At 40.0% G+C, this 19,483-nt stretch overlaps 1 protein-coding gene across 1 annotated transcript; it reads right to left on the bottom strand.

Moving 5' to 3' along the window:
- Window positions 1-4,440: 4,440 nt before the first annotated feature.
- Window positions 4,441-19,277, bottom strand: LOC139721954 (uncharacterized). The gene is made up of 6 exons (XM_071633277.1): window positions 19,188-19,277; window positions 12,924-13,118; window positions 10,569-11,572; window positions 9,645-9,770; window positions 8,681-8,850; window positions 4,441-6,025 (listed from the first exon to the last, which is right to left on the bottom strand). Exons 2-6 carry the CDS (start codon window positions 13,080-13,082, stop codon window positions 4,656-4,658), a joined length of 2,829 nt encoding a protein of 942 aa, XP_071489378.1. The 5' UTR covers window positions 13,083-13,118; window positions 19,188-19,277; the 3' UTR covers window positions 4,441-4,655.
- Window positions 19,278-19,483: the final 206 nt, after the last annotated feature.

The following is a 19,483-nucleotide window of genomic DNA, read 5'->3' as shown; positions in this document are numbered from 1 at the left end:
TTATATTGTTCTTTGTATGTGTCATACTTTATATTGTTCTTTGTATGTGTCATACTTTATATTGTTCTTTGTATGTGTCATACTTTATATTGTTCTTTGTATGTGTCATACTTTATATTGTTCTTTGTATGTGTCATACTTTATATTGTTCTTTGTATGTGTCATACTTTATATTGTTCTTTGTATGTGTCATACTTTATATTGTTCTTTGTATGTGTCATACTTTATATTGTTCTTTGTATGTGATGCCTCAAACTGTTGCAGTCTTCTCATCCAGTGATGACTGCATCAAAACAATTCATAACTTTGAATGGATTGTCCAGTTTTCCTCCAAGTTCAGTGATGTGCTATACTATATTGCTGCATTCACTCAATCAACATGCACAGTATACATCCTGTATTTGGATTTCATTTCCCTTTAAACGTACTAGTAATTTCAGAACAAATTTGTACAGAGGCAGGTTATAAATACATTGTATTATACTAAAGGTGGGATACATTGTCATCTATTTTTGCTGGTTACATATTCAGAATGGGCTTCTAAAACACAATTTTGGTGCGAGTGACCGTTTTCTGCATGTACCTGAAACGAAAATCACCAGAAACTACACCCAAAAAGAAGGTCAGGAAAGATGTTTTTCCAGAAGTCAGCCAGGTGGAGCAATCAGTGCCTCTTTTTCATCTTTTTTCTTTCTCAAATGAAAACCGATGTGAGAGAAGGAAAAGCACATAATCGCTCTCGAGTCTATATACACTTGTATTGCATACTTGTACTGCATACTTGACAAAAAAAAATTGAGTTTGAGAGATGCTCTGGACACTCTTATTGAAAGGAGCCATTCTATGAAGAAATTGATGAAAAGTGGCTATACACTGTAAACTTGTACTTATATAGCTGTGTACACCAGCGTGGTACATTGTACATCATATGAAGAGTTTGTTTGCAAAAACCGATAAGTCCATATTTGTCAAATGGAGATATTTGCCATTAAAGGTCAAGAAAAATAAAGAGAAAAATAAGATTTTTTTTTTGCTTCTTTTGACCATAACTTCAAAAATGTACCTATGTAGTGAACAATATTTCATTTAAAAGGTATTATTTTGTACTTAATGACAGAGACCGTACTTCAAAATCTTCAAAAATGGACTTATTGGCTTTTGCGAGCAAACTATTCATATCTTACTTTATTTCCATGTGTGTGGTGTGTATTTGTTGTGGCTTGTGCTGCAAAGTGATGAAAACCTAAATCTGTGACAACGCTGCTATGACAGTCAATATACAGTGCAATTGACATTTCAAAAAGGAACCCTGTACACTTTGTATTCCCTCCTTCCTCCATTCACTTTCACTCTTCTAGTTTCCAAGTCTGCCATTAGCAAAAACAATTCTGACAATTGGTTTTGATGAAAATAATGAACAAAAAGCTGACTTCCAAGAATTAATCAAATCATCACTCAAAAGATTAATACAAGGGTTGATGTGAAGATGACTTTTGGTTACACAATAAATTGTGTTCTTGATGTGTTTTTTTTTTACTATGTATATTAACTTTGACTTGTCTGCGATGAACACAGACAAAACTGCCAATAACAATTTACGAATCAAATCTATTGAAGTGACATGGAGAAGAGAAAAATAAGGAGAGAAATGAGAAAACAAGTTTGTAGTTCTGAAGCAAAGTCATTTTTTTATTCTATACCACAGGCTTGTGTCTGAAGTGGTACCTTTACATACATCGACATACAAACACACCTCATCACAAAAGTGTATAACTACCCACTTGTCGGTACATTGTATAGAAAAGAGTATCAAACATCAAGTCTCATCATACCAAAATACACACTTCTCTACTCATGTACACGTACAAATATGAAGATGTTGACCATGTGTCACATTTAACAAAGTCTATTTTGCGGTTAGTATTCCTATTTCCCAATCAGCAGCTATTTTGTCACATATGTGTTTGAGTGTGACAATGGGTTGTTGGCAGTGATCTTAAATACATTGTAAATCAGCTGCTTATTTTTTATTACAGTTCGACCTCGATTATCCACCCTCCTTTCATCTAGAAATCTCTATTATCCGAACGCGTTCACGCAGTGAAGGCCTTTTTTTTTCATCCAAAAATTGAGAAAAAACAGTGACTTTAAACTCAATTAAAATTTCTACAAAACTCACGCGATTTACCTACAATATTCCTGACAGAACTAACATAAAGACATACTTTATTTTTATGGAGAAGGGACTACAATTTTGCGCAGGCTAGCATAGATTACACCACTGGTGCGGGGTACGCTACCTGCCTAGCCGCCAGTGCACTGGGACGGCAGCTTGGACAGCAGCTATATACAATGTACATTGACTTTGTGTCTCCCATATCCAGCGATTTGCTTATCCCGATGAGTGGCGGTCCCGACATGGCCGGATAATCGTGGTCGAACTGTAAATGATTTAGTACAAGCAAACCCTGCCAAAATGATCATGAATATGAGAATCCATTAGAACATGAGGATCTGCACAGTATAACAGACAATATTTTCCTAATTTACACTGTCTGTTCGAACAAGATTTCATTATGAGAATATTCTTGTGGTATATGGTCCTGACTATCTCGCGATAACAGGGATCTCCTGTACACACTGATACACTGATACACATATTGATACACTGTGACTGTGGTGTGAACAGTTTGATACAGTGCACTCCTGTTATAACGAGCACGGTTATGACGAAATTCCGGTTAAATCACAGTAAAAATTCAGGCCGGAACATTATCCGCTCTATGTACATGTATTTCTATTGTTTATTTGTTCAGTTATAATGAATTTCGATATAAGGAAAGAAAACTGGCGGTCCGGAGGACTTCGTTATAACGGGAGTCCACTGTACTATAATCTGTAAAGTGTACGAGTTTCAACTCGACTTGCTTGGCAGTCATTATGGAAAGGCAAACACACAGGAAGTATCATGGAAGGATCTTATACTAAATAGATCATACAAAAGGCAAGCATCATCAGGGCTAACATTCCGTCTTCATAACTTGAAAGATAATCTGATGACAAAGCCATGACAAAAATAATAAGTAATGTGGCTCCATTCTCTGCATTGTCAACTAACTGATTAACATAGTGCATGGAGGTAGACTGGAAGTATGTCTTTGAGTGTGTCAAATGGATTATGTGTATGTCTCATGCTCCTTGGCTTGTGCTGTGACAGACTGTTCACAAGATTACAGTCAAATTGGAATACTGATGAAAACAATTCATACTATTCTTCTTCATGTCTAGCAATCTAAGTAAAAGTGATCATAATGGGTCCATTACAAGGAATTACATGTGCATGTACTGGCAAAGAGATGTTATGGCAGAAGTGATTCAAGTGTGGGTTCACATCAAGATGTTAGGAAAGATTGTCAACCCAGCTGATCTTGGGTGGATCTGTCAATTAATTTACTTGCAAGACTTGTGGCTGAAATTCTCTCAGGTCTGAAGTTTCTGCCACAGTAAGGGGTAAGAAGTGAAAAAATTTAACTCTCAAAGGTACAGTAACAAGACAACATGTCACCATCTTCTTACACCTGTACATCGTGTCAGCTGTTAAATGAACAATTTGTCTACTAACTCTGCGCCAGCCTAAAAATTGTCTGAAATCCCCTGTACACTGACTTGCATGAGATTTGCGGATTAATCATTTAATTATGTAAAATAAGATTGGTTTACATGCCTATAACTTTCGAATTCCAATTCAATGATTCACATAAATCAAAACAACTCCCCTAATACCATACATTAATACAAATCGTAACTGACATTTCTCTCCAATGATTTCTGGATATAAACTGGATACCGTAAAGAGGATCTGCCAATTTAGAGGAAAATACAGTGGTGTTGATGGCATTGATATAACCAGATATCTCTGGACATACATTCACATGAGAAAAAAATGTGCCAGTTCTCATGACCTTATTAGAACTGGACTTAATTGTACATATACCAAGTCACAGATAATGCACAGGTTATTGTAACTTTTTATCCTTTTTTGCATCAAGATTGGAGAAGAATCACTGTTGCACACAGATACTTGCTGCTATTCCTTCAGCATGTTCTTCTACTGTTACCTTGGTGAATTGTTCCACACTGGATGCATTTTGTTGTTTTTTCCCAGATTTCTCTAATGGATAATTGGTGCAAGACATATAGCAAAGCACTGATTATATGAGGCCCATGGTGACACTGTATTTTTGTGTGGCATCATTACAAGTGAAGAGTTAACTTTCTCTGTCACTTTGTCCTAACCCTAACCCTAACCCTTTCAAGCACAAGGACTTCAATGCTACTAAATACTAGTTAACATCCTCCAGTATTGACATCTATTTTGCCTGACAGCATGTGTAACAAGCACTGATTTCCATACAAATGAAAAGAAAAACAGCAGTAACATAAACTTTACTGCACTGGGTAGTAAATCTAAGAGGAATATTATTGTCAGAATGGATGGGGCACACATATTTGGTTATTTCTTTCCTCCACACAACAACCTATTAAAAGAGTACCTATTCACCTGAAACTACATCTTAAACCTCATATGATAGTAAATCATAGCTACCACTCTATCAACTTTTCACTGAATAGTGAAAACTGATGACTAGTCTGAATCATTTCAGCAAGCCTTCCAGAAATGAGTCATCATCGTCATCAAAGTTCATTTCAGAACTCTGCATCTTTGTTGTCACATCTAGATTAAGGTCCAAAGCCTGGTAGAGAGCATCCATGGTAGAGGAAAAATTTTGGACATTGGCCATTAACATCCCCGATTCTTCTACGCCAGCAAGAGAAGCAGGATTCTCATAAAGAGAGCTCGAGTCTGAGCAGGCACTAGGGCTGGAAACAGATGATGTTGGTGTGAGGAGAATGCTAGGTTGGTAGCTGTCACCATGGTTACCAGTAAGATGTAGCCTGGACTCCTCTCTAACTACCTTTTCTCCTTGGGCTGGAAGATCTCTCTTGTGCAGGTAACCAGAAAAGGTTTTTGTTTTAGTTTGTTGGAAAGTTTTGAAAGAGTCACACTTCTGGCGAGGAATCTTAATTTTTGTCACTTTATAGCCCTGTGCTGTAGTGTTTCTGATCTCACTCCCTGAGCCTCGTTGTGGCTGTAATCTCAAGTCCTTCTCAGACATGGTTCCCCTTTGGCCTCCTAGTGATGAGTTAATATTCAAGGCATGCAGAGCCTTCTTGAGTGACAGACCATGTTTTGACTGCCGTTGATGTGAGGAAGAAGCTGGCACTGATCCAACGATGTTTTTCTGGGGATTTCTGATGATGAGCTGTGGAGGAATGGATTCCAGGCATCTTGGAAGGTTGTTTGACAAGTTTGTAACCTTCCTTTGAACTTTGACACCTGTCATGACTCCTTTCCTGAGGGGGGCTATTTTCTTCTTGTGCGAGGTGTTCCTGGGTGTGACTTTTTCATGGACTGACTGTTCCACTTTCCCAGGAAAGAGAAGCTTTGATTCACAGGTGGGGACATGATCAAAACAAGATTTAGGGGCCTCTGTAAAAACCCCATTGACTAAGGATGGCTCTTCATAAGACTGTGACCCATTCTTATTTAGCAGCTCATGTTCTGGGGAACCTGGAGGGGTGCTTATGGTGAGTTCATTGGGTGTGTGTTCATATGATGGACATACAGGATTCCATTGACTGGCTGTAAGAGACACATCTCGCATAACTGGAACGTTTGATTTTGCTGCCTGTATGACTGGACAACTCTGTTTGCTGAGAGGGACAAAGTGAGTGTTGGAATCTCTACTATGGGGTGTAGGTCTGTTTGAAACAATGTCCTCCCTATGACCTGAGGAATTTTGAATGTGGCTGATCTCTTTCTGTAGTGACACACAGGCATCACAGTGACCCTCTCGTCTCTCCCAACCAAGGATGTGCACTTCTCTGGGAGGGATGGATGGCGGCTGGGACTGCCAATGACATAGTACCCTGGAAAGGTCATCGCACTTCAGCCACAGTTCTCCTACAATAGGGATAGGATAAAATTGAGAAATATGCATTATTGATGATCTTGTTTTTCTTCAACTGTACATTATAACCTAAATTTCACCTTTTAAATGGTAAATTAACTTTGCACTTGATACTTTTTTTTTGTTCCCCTATCAGCAATTGGCGCGCAGGCAAACCCTGTTATAATGAACTAAATACAAGATTTCATTATTACTATTATTACAAAATTTTTCCACCATGACTTTCTCCTAACAATACTGTACAAGCTGATATTTTTGCGATGGTTTTATTTTCGCGAATTTCGCGAATTGCCTTTGAACAGCGAAAATAACAACACGCAAAAATAACAACACGCGAATAAGTAAGTTCAGTTAGACCCTTGCAACCGCAAAATTAACAACACCCGAAAATGTCCTCAAGTAGCAATTCGCGAAAATATCTGTACGCAAAAATTTCAGCTCGTACAGTAATATGGGGGGCACCAACACGTTGCTACATTAATGGATCCAGGTAGGACTACGGAAAGTCAATACAAATTAAGCCCCTCTTGCATGTGAGAGAGTCACCTCAGCTGAAGCAAGTATTGGAAATGACAAACGGTTACAAAGACATTTCATCCTTACTGGGGTGACACTTCATTAACCCTATTCCCACCGGGGGGGGGGGGGGGGGGGGGGGGGGCATTTTGGCCCCCCTCAACGTTTTGCGTGATTATTCCGCAACGCATGATGCTCTCGACGTGACATTTCATGACTTTTTTCTTTAAAGTATCGCACAACTTTTGAGACATAATTTGTTGCTCCCAGGCTTACCGTTTTGAAGCCACGCCCCTTTGAAAAAATTCTGTCGACCCCAGGATTGTTCAAAAACATGATTTTGGGTACAAATCCAATGTAAATTGTGTTCTGGCAATTAATTCATATAAAAATAAATATTCTTACTATCAATGGCTGATAATGATTTATTTTAGCCTGATTATGCTTTAAAAAGTTTCTGCGACAAATTTTGATGAAAAAACCCATCAAAACAAAGATTAATAAACATGGAAATACATAAGAAATTCATAAGAAATAATTATGAAGCTGAATTTTTGCTTTAATATCATTGTTGAGGATATTGAAAAGAATATGTTCACCAAAGATTAGAAGTCTTGGAGCTTTATTTTTTTTTTATTTGTAGGCAACTTTTTTTGTTGCACAAATTAGCATAAATTAAATAATATAATATTAGTGCAAATTTTCGCGAGGGCGCGATCCATGACCGAGATCTGAATGCCTCCGTGGTTTTAAGTCCCTAAAAAAACCCAGTGGGATTAGGGTTAACACTACTCTGATTGAAAAACAAACAAACGTATATATATATATATATATATATATATATATACTGTATATATTTCGTTACAGCTGATCTTGTTTTACAATTGGCAAAATACATTTCTTTGTGTGGAGGAAATGTCATGGCTGCTGGAATTCCCTCATAGCATCCTGTCTCTCATTTTATCATCAGCAGCCATTGTATAAATCAAGTTTCAACCATCCACATATCTATCAATCTATCTCTAGATCTATTTTTCTATCTACTGTATAGACCTATTCAGTTTTAAAACACTGTAACTATCTCGGTCAAAACTGGGGGCTTCCAAAATAAAAAGAAAAGATTACTAATTGGGTTACGCAATGGATCAGGTGCATTGCTATGTCAGTGTATAAACCAACTATTTTTAGGCACACTGACCCATCCCCCCCCCCCTTATGACTAAAATAGACATTAACATAAGAAATACTCAAACCAAACAGGTCTATATCGAATTTTATTTATCATATTCTGCAATTTCTTGTTGTTGGAGATGGAAAAATGAATGAACTAGAGAAGCACTCTGAGAGCGCAGACCTCTGCCAAGCATGCAGCTCATTTCCACCACTGATCTTGTTCTTCCATAGAGATACTGTATCAGTGATTTCCACTTATACGTACTCATAGCACTGTGTGCTGAAAGTCGCCCGATTTCCCAATATAGAAGCCTTTGTTACGCCATAAACCCTCAACTGCACGGCGTGCCTCGCCCTGGCAGAAACTAGAGCACACACATTAGTGCGCGCATGCAAACCTCAAATACGCGCAGCCTGAACACCCAAGTTCATTGACCCTACCTGCCACAATATAAAAAATCCTTCATAAATTCCCCAAAAATTCTTGGATCACTACCAAAAGTTAATCGTTTGTTACTTGTGTCATTCTCAACCTTTCCTATAAGTTTCATCCCAATCCGTTAATTACTTTTTGAGTTATTTTGCACATGGACAAACGAACGAACTTACGAACAAACCAACGGTAACGAAAACATAACCTCTTCCCTTAGCGGAGGTAATAAATGAATGTATATCTATCTATGCCAAGGCAGCACACTATCCCATTTTTTCTATTGGTCCGACCTGCATGTAGGACCAGTAGGTCCTCAGTTTGTCCATCTTTTACTGGTCCATTCCTGAAAAATAGTTACTAGTCTAACAGTGATTTTTACTGGTCGGGACATCAGACCAGTGCTAGAGTGTAGCGTTGTCTATGCACACAGATACATAATATATGAGTGGCATCAATGCAGTTATAACATCATTGATAGAATGGACTTGTGCATCATCAAAACCAATATAATGCAAGTTTTCCTTACTGGAAGGATGTCGGATCCAGATGACAAAGTGGTTAGGATTCCTCTTGTACTGGATGATGCTCCTCAACTCAAAGTGATGACCACCATGCTGGAAGTGTCTCTGTTTCCATGGCAACTTGTCTTCAACATGCAGACCATTGATGAAGTGTACAAGAGGACAGGCTGGCAACCTACAAAGAGACAAAAACAGGAGAAATGTTGGGTTCTTCTGAAGGAAGCTGCTGTGGTGTGACAGGAAAACTCTCTGTATTGGTACTGACATGAATATTGTGAGCTGCTGTCTGTTCATCTTCGCTGTTCGCTCATTCCAATGTCATCCAATATGGTTCAGAATACAAGAACACAGGTCGAAAAAAGCAGTGCACATTGTCTGATTTATTAGTTTGCTTTTGTTTTTATGGGATTCAAGGGAATTTGTTAAAATGTCACCAAAAACACATTGAAGCACAATATATACGTATTTATAAACACAAACTTAAAAAAAAAATTATGTCACAGTGTTGATACTGACAGCTGAAACGATATTCATTACATATTATTGTGCGAAGGTTTTTGCTGAAGGCTCTATTCTTTTGATATATGGGTACCTGCCATTGATATATACGCACTGTGTAAAGTATGCTGTCTATTGCTGCATGCTCGACATTGAAGCCACTGGACGTAGCTACGTGTAAAAGTATTTCCATTCGTTGCTATGTGGACACACAGTACACATGTATTGGACATGAGCGGACCCAGTTACTATAGCACACTAATGTAATACACACATTCACAAACATGCAAGCTCAATATAATATGTGAGTGATTGGAGCACTTGTTTGTTTGATGGAAGTACTTTTAGATCCTGCCACAGGCTCCATAGTGAGGGCACTGTTGCTATATCCAGTAATTGTTACATTGATGGTACCTGCCAACCAAGCAAGGTGTTACACCGTGTACATAAAGAACACACATTTAGGCTTACCTATGATATACCAGACGACTCGTCTGTCCCTCAGCGTGACAATGTGGGCAGTTGTGATGCATTGTGGGACATCGCATGCTGAAATCAGTTGAGACAGCAGTCACAGACATCAAAATGTTGTGGTGACTGTAGATGAAGAAAAGAAGACAGTTACACATATATAAATAACACTTAGAGCAAATATATGATTATACAAATCTTAAGGAATACAAAAGACATTTCTTCCCCCTTAGATGAACTATGACCTTTCCCAGCACATTTCCATGGAAACTTTTAATTCAACAGAGCCAACTACACAGGAAGACAACTACATATGAAAACTCAGAAATGATTAGGTAATACCCTCATTCATGAAATATCTCACATCCTGCCGAAGACTCAAGCCTTGCTAATAAACTGCAAATTGTGTCTCCTTTTGTGCCATTCCCTTGAAAAATAAAAATCAAACTGAATATCTTTTAAGAGATATGTAGATTTAACACAAACAAATGATTTCAGGTAGTGATCTTGGAAATGATAAGCATTTCTTGTACCAACAAACCAGTGCCTTTTGATTAATCAACTGTATAAACTTTGTAATACTTTAATAAGTCCTCAAACTGTTTATTATAACAATATTGTAAAAGGTAAAGTAATCATCACACATTGAGGGAAATGAGGGGGTACGGACGGATGGCACTTGAAATCAATGGTACTTCCAAATATGGGTACCCGGTAAGTGTAATAAATAACACTGGCGTGCAGCAGTCATCTTGCTTTCTCCTATTCAACTTTACAGACTGGAGGATACAGAGTAATATCTGACTTTAACTGTCATCTTCTAATTTTTAAATCCAAGGCCCCAAATGCACTGAAGATCCTTGCCTAGCCCTTTCATTGCCCCTTTAACAGTTACTTTCCTTGTAATTTGTTCTGTGTACTTACAATGTTACATTGGTGAAACCACAGGCGAAGCAATAAAACTCGCGGCGATACCATGTGGAAAAGTGTTCTTCTGTAGTCCCATCTATACGTAATAGTGCAGGGATAGCTGTCACTGGACTGCTCTCTTCACCCTCTGCATGCTGGACTTTAGTTTTCCACATCTCAAGCAGATCACTGCGCTTCCTCTGCAGCAAGGCAACGGCAGGACCAAGTGTGGTTGCATCAACTCTAGACATAGCCTTGGGCTGTTGCAAAGCTGCGATACATCTGTCCATTTGATGTATTGTACTATGAGACTGGTGAATACCAATGCATTTATCAGCGCCAACACTATGGGTGCTACTGTTCCTACTGAAATCAATGGAGCTGTCAGCATGTTTCAAAGCAGGGACATCGCCATCCGATGCAAGTTCCCCTAGTCCACATAGCTCTTCCCTGAGATAGGCACTGAGGTAACTTTCATCTCCTAGATTGTCATGTGTGTCAGCTGGCTGTCCTTTATCAAAGTGTGTACTGCTAATATCAGTGAGTGTATCAGTTAGCTGATTATCACAGTGTGTATTGCTTATATCAGTGAGTGTGTCAGCTTCATGCTGATTTATAGCATTTAGACTAGCTGACAGCAGTTTTTGTGCTTTATCAAAGTCCTGACATAGCTGTTGGAGTGGAGTCTCTGCACCAATCAACTTATGACATTGTCTCAGACTGTCGTTTTGGACTAACAGCATCATTGACACATCCAGCCAGCAAAGATTAGCCTCATTAGTCCACTGGACTACGCTGGTTGAGGGTAGTGGTGAATAATTCTCAGGAGACTGCTGGCTCCTCCCTATATGGAAGTTGCAGTCTTGTCCACAGTTGAGAGGGCTTTGGTCTGATTTCGGTCCATGACTGGATGGAAGACTACTCAGTCTTTTCCTCTTCTTCCTGGGATTACCGATGTCTGTTGCTCGGCGCTCTACGATGAGATTACAACCAGGGGCCAGCTGGGGGAGTGATGTGCACTACAACAATGGAGACAAACAAAAAAATAGCCTCCATCTAAACTTCATTATATCAAAGAACAAAGCATCACACATTATCAATAATGTATTTGCCAGTGATAACAAACTTCATCAGCATTTTTTTTATGTTTTAAATGTTTCCTAACATTTTTTCGAGTGTTTGTTTCATTTTCAATTTTACTAAATGACACAACAGTTAAGCAGGTGATTTGCCGAGTGGAAAAGACCATGATTTGGTTGTGCTGCCGTGTAGGCCACACTTCACTGCTTTATTTCTGTTGAGAATAGTGTGGCCTTATCACTGGCAAATACAGCACTTATAACTGAGTTTGTATGAGTTCTAAGCAGAAACAATAAGAAGACATGAAACCAAGTGTTAATGTAGCAAAAGAAGGCAATAGTAACTCTAGGTACATTTGTAACAGCTGAAGCATGAATGTATCATGGTATAGCGAAACAGACATACATTGTACGACAAATAAAAACATTCAGGGTTGAAATCATTGCAAAAATCTTCCATGTGGCTGTGTGTGGGCAACACTGTTTGTATTGAGCTAGCTGTGTTACCCCGTACATTGAACCTTGCGTTAGTCAAATCTTTTTGGACTGAAAAAATACACTTTTTAACTAAGAAAACTTTCAACTTAAAAAGGATCAAAATCCATAGAATATAAAGAGAAGAGGAATGAAATGATCTTTGTTTTATGTGAGGTCGACTTAACCAAGGTTGACTGTACTATCAGGACTAGGGGTAAGGTGTGCATCTCTTCACAAAAAGCGTGACACACACGCACACACATTATACATGATAGAGGTCAAATGTACCATTGTTTAATAATTAACTTGAGTCAAACCAAGAAAAGCTGAGGAAGAAAAAAGCACAATATCACACAAAAACTTCAATGGGTTTTCTTTTTAGGAATATTGAGAATTGCATGCTATTCGCAAATAATAAATGTATTCTGAACCTGACATGAATATGACAAGCATGTGTACTAATCAACGTGAAGTATCGTATGGAGTACACAGCACAGTGTATACAGTGTTTGTGTATATGAACAAGGCATGTGATATTACTGCACTCCATGACTGTGAATTTGACTACTTGCAAAATTGTTGAGAAGTCCTGGTTTGTGACATATTAGACTTGCAAAATATAAGAAATTGATAGTTCTGTAGTTGCAAGTTTTTACTGTAAATTAATTATGCTCACTGCATGGACTTGTAATTGATGAACACTGGCTCTTCCAACTTTAGAAGTGGGCTGATCAAATGAATCAGTGCAGCTTGTCTGGCACGTTTCCCCAAAATCAAGCACAACCCTTCTATAAAGTGAACACAAATTCCGTACCTTTTGATTGTCGCACACACAGACTGCCAAGTCTTCACTGATCTGCAGCAGACGCATGATGCTCCGTTCCCCACGCCCGAAGCACTGCTTACACCATACTATCTCATCAGTATCATCCTCCAACTTCCCCTTTGGGCCATCAAGAGATGCCGGTGCCATCTGTCCCTTTCTCCTTCTGTACTTTGAAGATGTGGCCTGTGCAAATACAAAATATAATTGATTGCTAGGGAGTTATTTCTAATACATGGGTTACACTTTTATGTACTGGAATGAGGTACTGTGCACTCCCATTATAACGAACACAGTTAAAACAAAATTCTGGTTACAACGACGTAAAAATTTGGGCTGGAACATAATCTAGTTCAATGTATTTTTATTGTTTATTTGTTTGGTTATGACAAAATGTTGATATAACAAAAGAAAACTGCCAGTCCTGAGGACTTCGTTATAACGGGAATCCACTGTATCACATTTCCTTGGAATCAAGCGATGCAACATACTCAAGTGATGACTAAACTGGTGAGTAGGAGTATGGTTAGGACTGTCCAAAGCAGTCACCAAAGGAAGACGTAAAGAGAGTTTCTTAAACAGATGGCACTGTAAACGTGTTCTTTAACATGCAAAGTACACTTATGTATTATTGTTGGGGTACATTGTTAATATCAAGTACTTACATTTACATCTACAGTTGAGGGCATTTAGATGTATTCAAGTTTTCAGTTTCATACACTGCACAATGCCACTTTTGATCATGCTATTATTCTGTCACAATTAAGGACTCGGTGGGTTCAGCATTCACCCGAGTATAGCAAGTTCATCTTCCACACAGTCTTGCAGACTACAGTATTACCTACAATGTACGAAGAACAGCAAACTTGGGTGACTCAGCGAGCGTGGTGTCCATACATTCTATCCCACTGTCTAAAATACTTGAGAATTAGATCATGTGTTTTCAAAGAGGATCTCAATGTGAAGCTGGACCCTAATTTGGTCCCAGTCCCAAGGGGCAACCCTTTGATATGCCATTAAAAGACAAACAAACAAACAAAAAAAGTGAAAAAAAACACACTAATGTATTCACTCAATACATTTTTGATTACATAAAAAATCTTGTATAAAGACTGTTTCTTTTTTTACTTTTTTTCTTGGGGGGGGGGGGGGGAGGGGGTGTGGTGGTGCCCATTTTTACAAATATATCACCCTAGTAATATTACCTGCAAAGTTTGGTGACAACTTTGACCATGTGTTTTTCAGAAAATTTTTCGGAAAATTGGTCTTTGCGGGATATCATATGGGCAACAGTAAATCTGCACTCTTTTTACTTATAGTATTTCAGCTCTATCATTTCTGGTTTAAATAAAGACTTTTATAGATTCCCTAGTTTAAGGTTTCTGGGCCTATTCTGGTGCCCAATTGAACAGATGCATATCTTATTCAAGTTTGAGACCATGCATTTTATAAAGAAGATAAAATTGTGAAAATTTACCTTTAACTTGAATCCCCAAAGATCTCCTACGAGAGACTATAGTGACCACTGCACTAACTCACAGTACGAACTTAGCTCAATCACTTTTGCTTTTGGAGAAGACTTATCTATTTATCTATTTATTTGTTTACTTATTTATTCATTTTTCAGATGCCTTCATTTCCATGCATTGGCCCTCTCCCCATGACAGTTTGTAACCTTGGAGCGACAAACTGCACACATTGCCTCAACTAACATTCACTCCTTGTGCTTCAGTCTGCCTGAGTTGAGATCTTAGCCCTTACCAACTTGAAGAGCAGCTTCTTGCTCTCTGCCATGATGCAAATGTAGCACGCACGACTACACAAACCCAAAGACGACAGACTTAGGATGTTGATTCAATGAACAGCTCTCAAAGTCTGCTGTCACCATGAAGACTTCAAGAGTATGAAGGACGGACGAATGGACGGACGGGCGACGGACGGACGGACAGATGAATAGACCACATGACTGAAACAGTCAGTCTGGTGTCAGTGTGAAGGCTTACGTGAGGCCTCCTTCTCTTTATAGACACAATAAGTTTCAATGTGGTCAATAGGGCACTAGACTCAGTAGGGTTTCAACAAACCTGGAAAAAGAGAGATGGAACGGTACATATGTCAATGAGAGACTAAAACCAAAACATATTAATAGATCAATTGTTGATTGAGTGAATGCAGCAATATCAAGTAGAACACAGCAGTGACAGTTTGACGAAAATCAGACATATGATTCAAAATTTATCTATCTAGTGACTTCGCTTGCTGGATAATCATAAGTCTACTACAGTTCATGACGTCATTTTGGACAACAATTTAAAGAAAATATAAAGAATTCCAAAAAACCTTAATTTTCATGAAAAGTATACAGTCATATCCTTCCTGCACTGGCTGGACACAGCGCAGCGCTGGAAATGGCGTGGCTGGTGCATATCCTCGCACAATCCCATGGCACACCTAGCTACAGTGTAGCTGGCAGCAGAGTCGACAAGTTTCAGTAGGGTGTCAGATCATGCCTTTCCTACCTTCAGACGATTGTGTGCCCTACATGTATTATATTACAACACACAACTCCCATAGGACACAGTGCAAATGAGTGGTGCACCGATTTTGGCATGCAGTTTTGAGCAAGATTTTGCCTTTCTTGCATTTCACAGTCGATGCTGATATCAAATCAAAACAAATTTGGTATCATTTGAAAGAAGAAGTTTGTCTCTGTATTGTATGAGAGCGCTGGTATATGAATCCACCAACAAATTGGTGTAAATGTTGTTAGAAACACAAATAAATCCATATCTCAGCATCTGCTTCGGTACTTGAACCAGCATGAGGCAAGTGAGTAGTTTAGGAAATGCTGAATACGATGGTGCGGTTAGTTTTTCGTTAGCTCCATGTCTTCGACTGTGTATCTTGATTTTAAAACACCCCTTGCAATGTTTTTTTTTTTTGGTTGCAGCAAACATCTTCAATATGTGTGGCTTCGTATGCAAAGATCCATGATAACTTTCGTGCATTACCTTTGGGGCTCCTGCATATTTTAATTCAACATGCAACGCAGCCACATGGTGTTCATGGCGCGAAGCCGTATCACATGTGCATGCTGTGTCTATGTCGAGCAAGTGTGCACTTTATACAGTTGTACGGCCTTTATACGGTCTTCTGGCACTGCACTGTGCATGTTAGTGAGATTTCGTGTTGGGATGCAGTATGAAAACATTCACTATGACCAAAAAATTATTGCGAGGGCAATATCGCCACACCAAGAAGTGGAGCTACAGAAAAACTGACACTAAACGCACCATTGGATTCAGCATATCCTCAACGACTAGCATGTCTCACGGCGATACAAGTAGCGAAGCAGACGCCGAGATATGGGGATAAATGTGATTCTATCGATGTTTACATAAATTTATTGTCGGATTCATGTACCGCCGTTCTGATAAGATATATGGAGAAAAACTTCCTCTTTCATATGATACCAAATTTGTCAGGGTTCGATTACAGCATGGTCTGGGGATTTGGCAATAAAGGCGAAATTTGGCACAAAAATGATGGGTCAAATGGCGTAGCCGTAGGCGCGCGGCTCCATGTGTTCTATTGCGTGTTATGAGATAGGGGCGCGTTTTGTTCGAGGGTTGGCAGTGCGCGATCAGACACCCTAATTTTAAAGAATGAATTCTGCGTTTGATGTCCATTCGCGGCCTTGGCGAAATTTTTCTGTGAAATAGCAATAATTACCTGAATTACCTACGATGACGCCCAGTAAGTTGAAAACTTGTAGAGGGCCATTCAAAGGATTTAATCCTGAGCCTGAGGAGATCCATGTGTTGTACTGTATCCACGGAATCATCAGTTAATGCAATCTGGATGAAATTTGTTATGTTTCTGCTTCCAGTGATCATTGAGCTTGGACTTGAAGCTATTCACAGATGTTGCCACGACAGCATCTGCACAAAGGCTATTTCAAGTATTTACTACTCTCTGACTGAAAGACTTCAACCTTTTACTTGTTCGACACCCTCCTTTATACAACTTCAACTTGTGACCGCGTGTAACAATGGATCAAAGTCTTCCATACCATGCAAAATTTTGAACACTTGAATCATGTATCTGAACGTTCACATCGATACTCTAGGGATGGAATCCCCAAATGCTCGGGTCTCTCAGGATGTGACAACAATTTAACCTCTAATACCAACTTTGTTGCTCTCCTCTGAACTGATTCAAGCTTCTTTGTATCACTCTTTGAAAACATAAAAATCCCCAAAATCTAATCTCGAGTCCGACCAGATGCCCAACAAGGGGCATGTGACTATGTGTACAGTGCAGTGAAGTGTAAAGTTTAACATTAGGCCTATACGTGTAAATTTAGCATGTTTAGTGACTGGGCTACTGCTGTGCACTGCACGAGAGAAGACAAGCGCAACTTTAAGCATTGCCACTGCACTGGGCCATTTCACTGTCCATTCACCCGATCGAATCACCACGGCCACGGCCCGTATAAATTAAGGCAGTGTATACAACCACACGCGTGTGTCTTTACCATCCAGCCACACGAGTGTGGTTGTAGCCATGGCCCTAGTTGCTGGATACAGCCACACTCGTATGTAATGTACATATCCACACATACGAAGAAGCTTTTTATTGCGTAGCGGGGAACACGCGGCAATGTGTGCGTGGCCGGCCAGCCACATCAACACACGATCATGCACCACCGGACGCAAAGCGATGAACATGAACCTGCCTCCTAGATTAATCCCATTTAATATTATCACACCATCTAGACAAATTAATTTTTTTTTTTTTTAACTTTATTCTCATTTTCTTGATTTGATGAGGTGAATTTAAAGTTACAATTGATTTTGGACTTTTGATTTTAACGACTGATCATACATCGTGTCGTTATTGAGACTTCGCCTTCGTTTGTTCAGGTACTCGCAAATCGCGCATCCACGATCCAGCGTACACAGGTAGCCGGCGCGAGGGTCCGGGTCCCTGCTGCTGGGGCGGGCAGCACAACTGCGCTGGCTAGGCTGCAGCTGCGCGCTGAGCGATCACTAGCACACCACCGGCAGTTCAGCGATGTCAATCCAAAGTCCCCCAATTTAGCGGCAGTTGTAACTTTGCTATTAATTCTAAACCCATCATATCAAGCAAACACGATGAGAATGGAGCGAAAAATATATTTGTAAAATAACAATATTAAAAGGTATGAAAATGAGGTTACGGCATACTCGTGAAATAGGCCCCACCACTGCGTGTCCGTACTACTACGGCGGCTCCCCTTATACTCGTGAATTCAGCCCCGTGTGGCGTTCATCGGTAGGTAAGCACGGCGGTGGGGCTTCCTTCCACAGTACAATACTCGTGAATGCGGCCCCACCAAACGGCGTTTACGCGAAATTGATACAGCGGTGGGGCCAATTTCCACAGATATCATCTTTTGTCCTCCCTTTCTTCTCGGAAGGACTCCCTAATGTCCCTCGACTAATTTAACGGCCAATTTAACCATAAATACAACCCTAACTAACCCTAAAAAACCCTAACCCTAGGACCTACCCTTGCTTGCTAATGCACGGGTGCACGCGCACTGCGGTGGGGCCTATTTCACGATTTTGCTGAGGCTACTTTCAAAATCACTTTGCTGGGTTTGTGAGCAAGCTGATTGGGTGGCGTTTTACGAACGTGTTTGACAGGCACGCACGGCGATCATCTTCTCCTACCGTGTGTGTATCCCTATGTAACGTTACATGTACATTACACAGGAGCGCAACTGAGCTGTATCCAGCAACTAACTTAGGCCTAACGACCGTGTTAGTGTAGGGCCATGGCTACAACCACATTGCACACGTACACTCGTGTGGCTGGATGGTAAAGACACACGTGTTGTTGTATACACTGCCAAAAAATTAAATAGGCACAGCTACAACAGACAAACCACAACATCTGTCCTACAGTTTTCCCTCCTTGCCTTGCGCAATCGATTACCTGTTCGCTTTTTTGGTTTCTTTTGTTTCAGCACGAAAAACCCACATTTGTATGTGACCGAAAATGACCACCATAATCGCTTTCGCAGGTCTTTGCATGCGACACAAAGCGCGCGCGCGGCTTCGTTCACACACGGAGTACCTGCCACTGCGAACTAGCAACCGACCTAAAACACGACACGTGTTGTCAACCTAATTCACTCTTCTGTTAACTTAAATGTTGGTATGGTCCAACAATAACCTACATGTAGAATAATGAATGCAACATACAAACCTTCCACAATCAACGAAGCACTTTCAGCGAACACACAGCCTTAAAAAGGGATACACTTCCATCACGACGACGACGTCCTGCCCAGCCCAGTACGATCATTACGTGTGAGCTAGCAAGCGGTGCGAATGCCGCGATGGGTACATAACATGCCGCCGAGCGCGCGAGAGAACAAAACGTGCATCCGACGTACTTGTAGATGTGGGTGTACGTGGGTACGGTATGCACGGTTCGGTCCTGCCAGTGTGGTCCCCCCCCCCCCCCCCCCCCCCCGCCCTCGTTTTGTTTTTTTTAAGACG

This window comes from Diadema antillarum, unplaced genomic scaffold, assembly GCF_040938485.1.
Source record: "Diadema antillarum isolate AM-2024a unplaced genomic scaffold, OU_Dant_1.0 scf00000153, whole genome shotgun sequence".
Classification (NCBI taxonomy): Eukaryota; Metazoa; Echinodermata; class Echinoidea; order Diadematoida; family Diadematidae; genus Diadema; species Diadema antillarum.
This window is presented reverse-complemented; position numbering and strand designations above follow the sequence as displayed.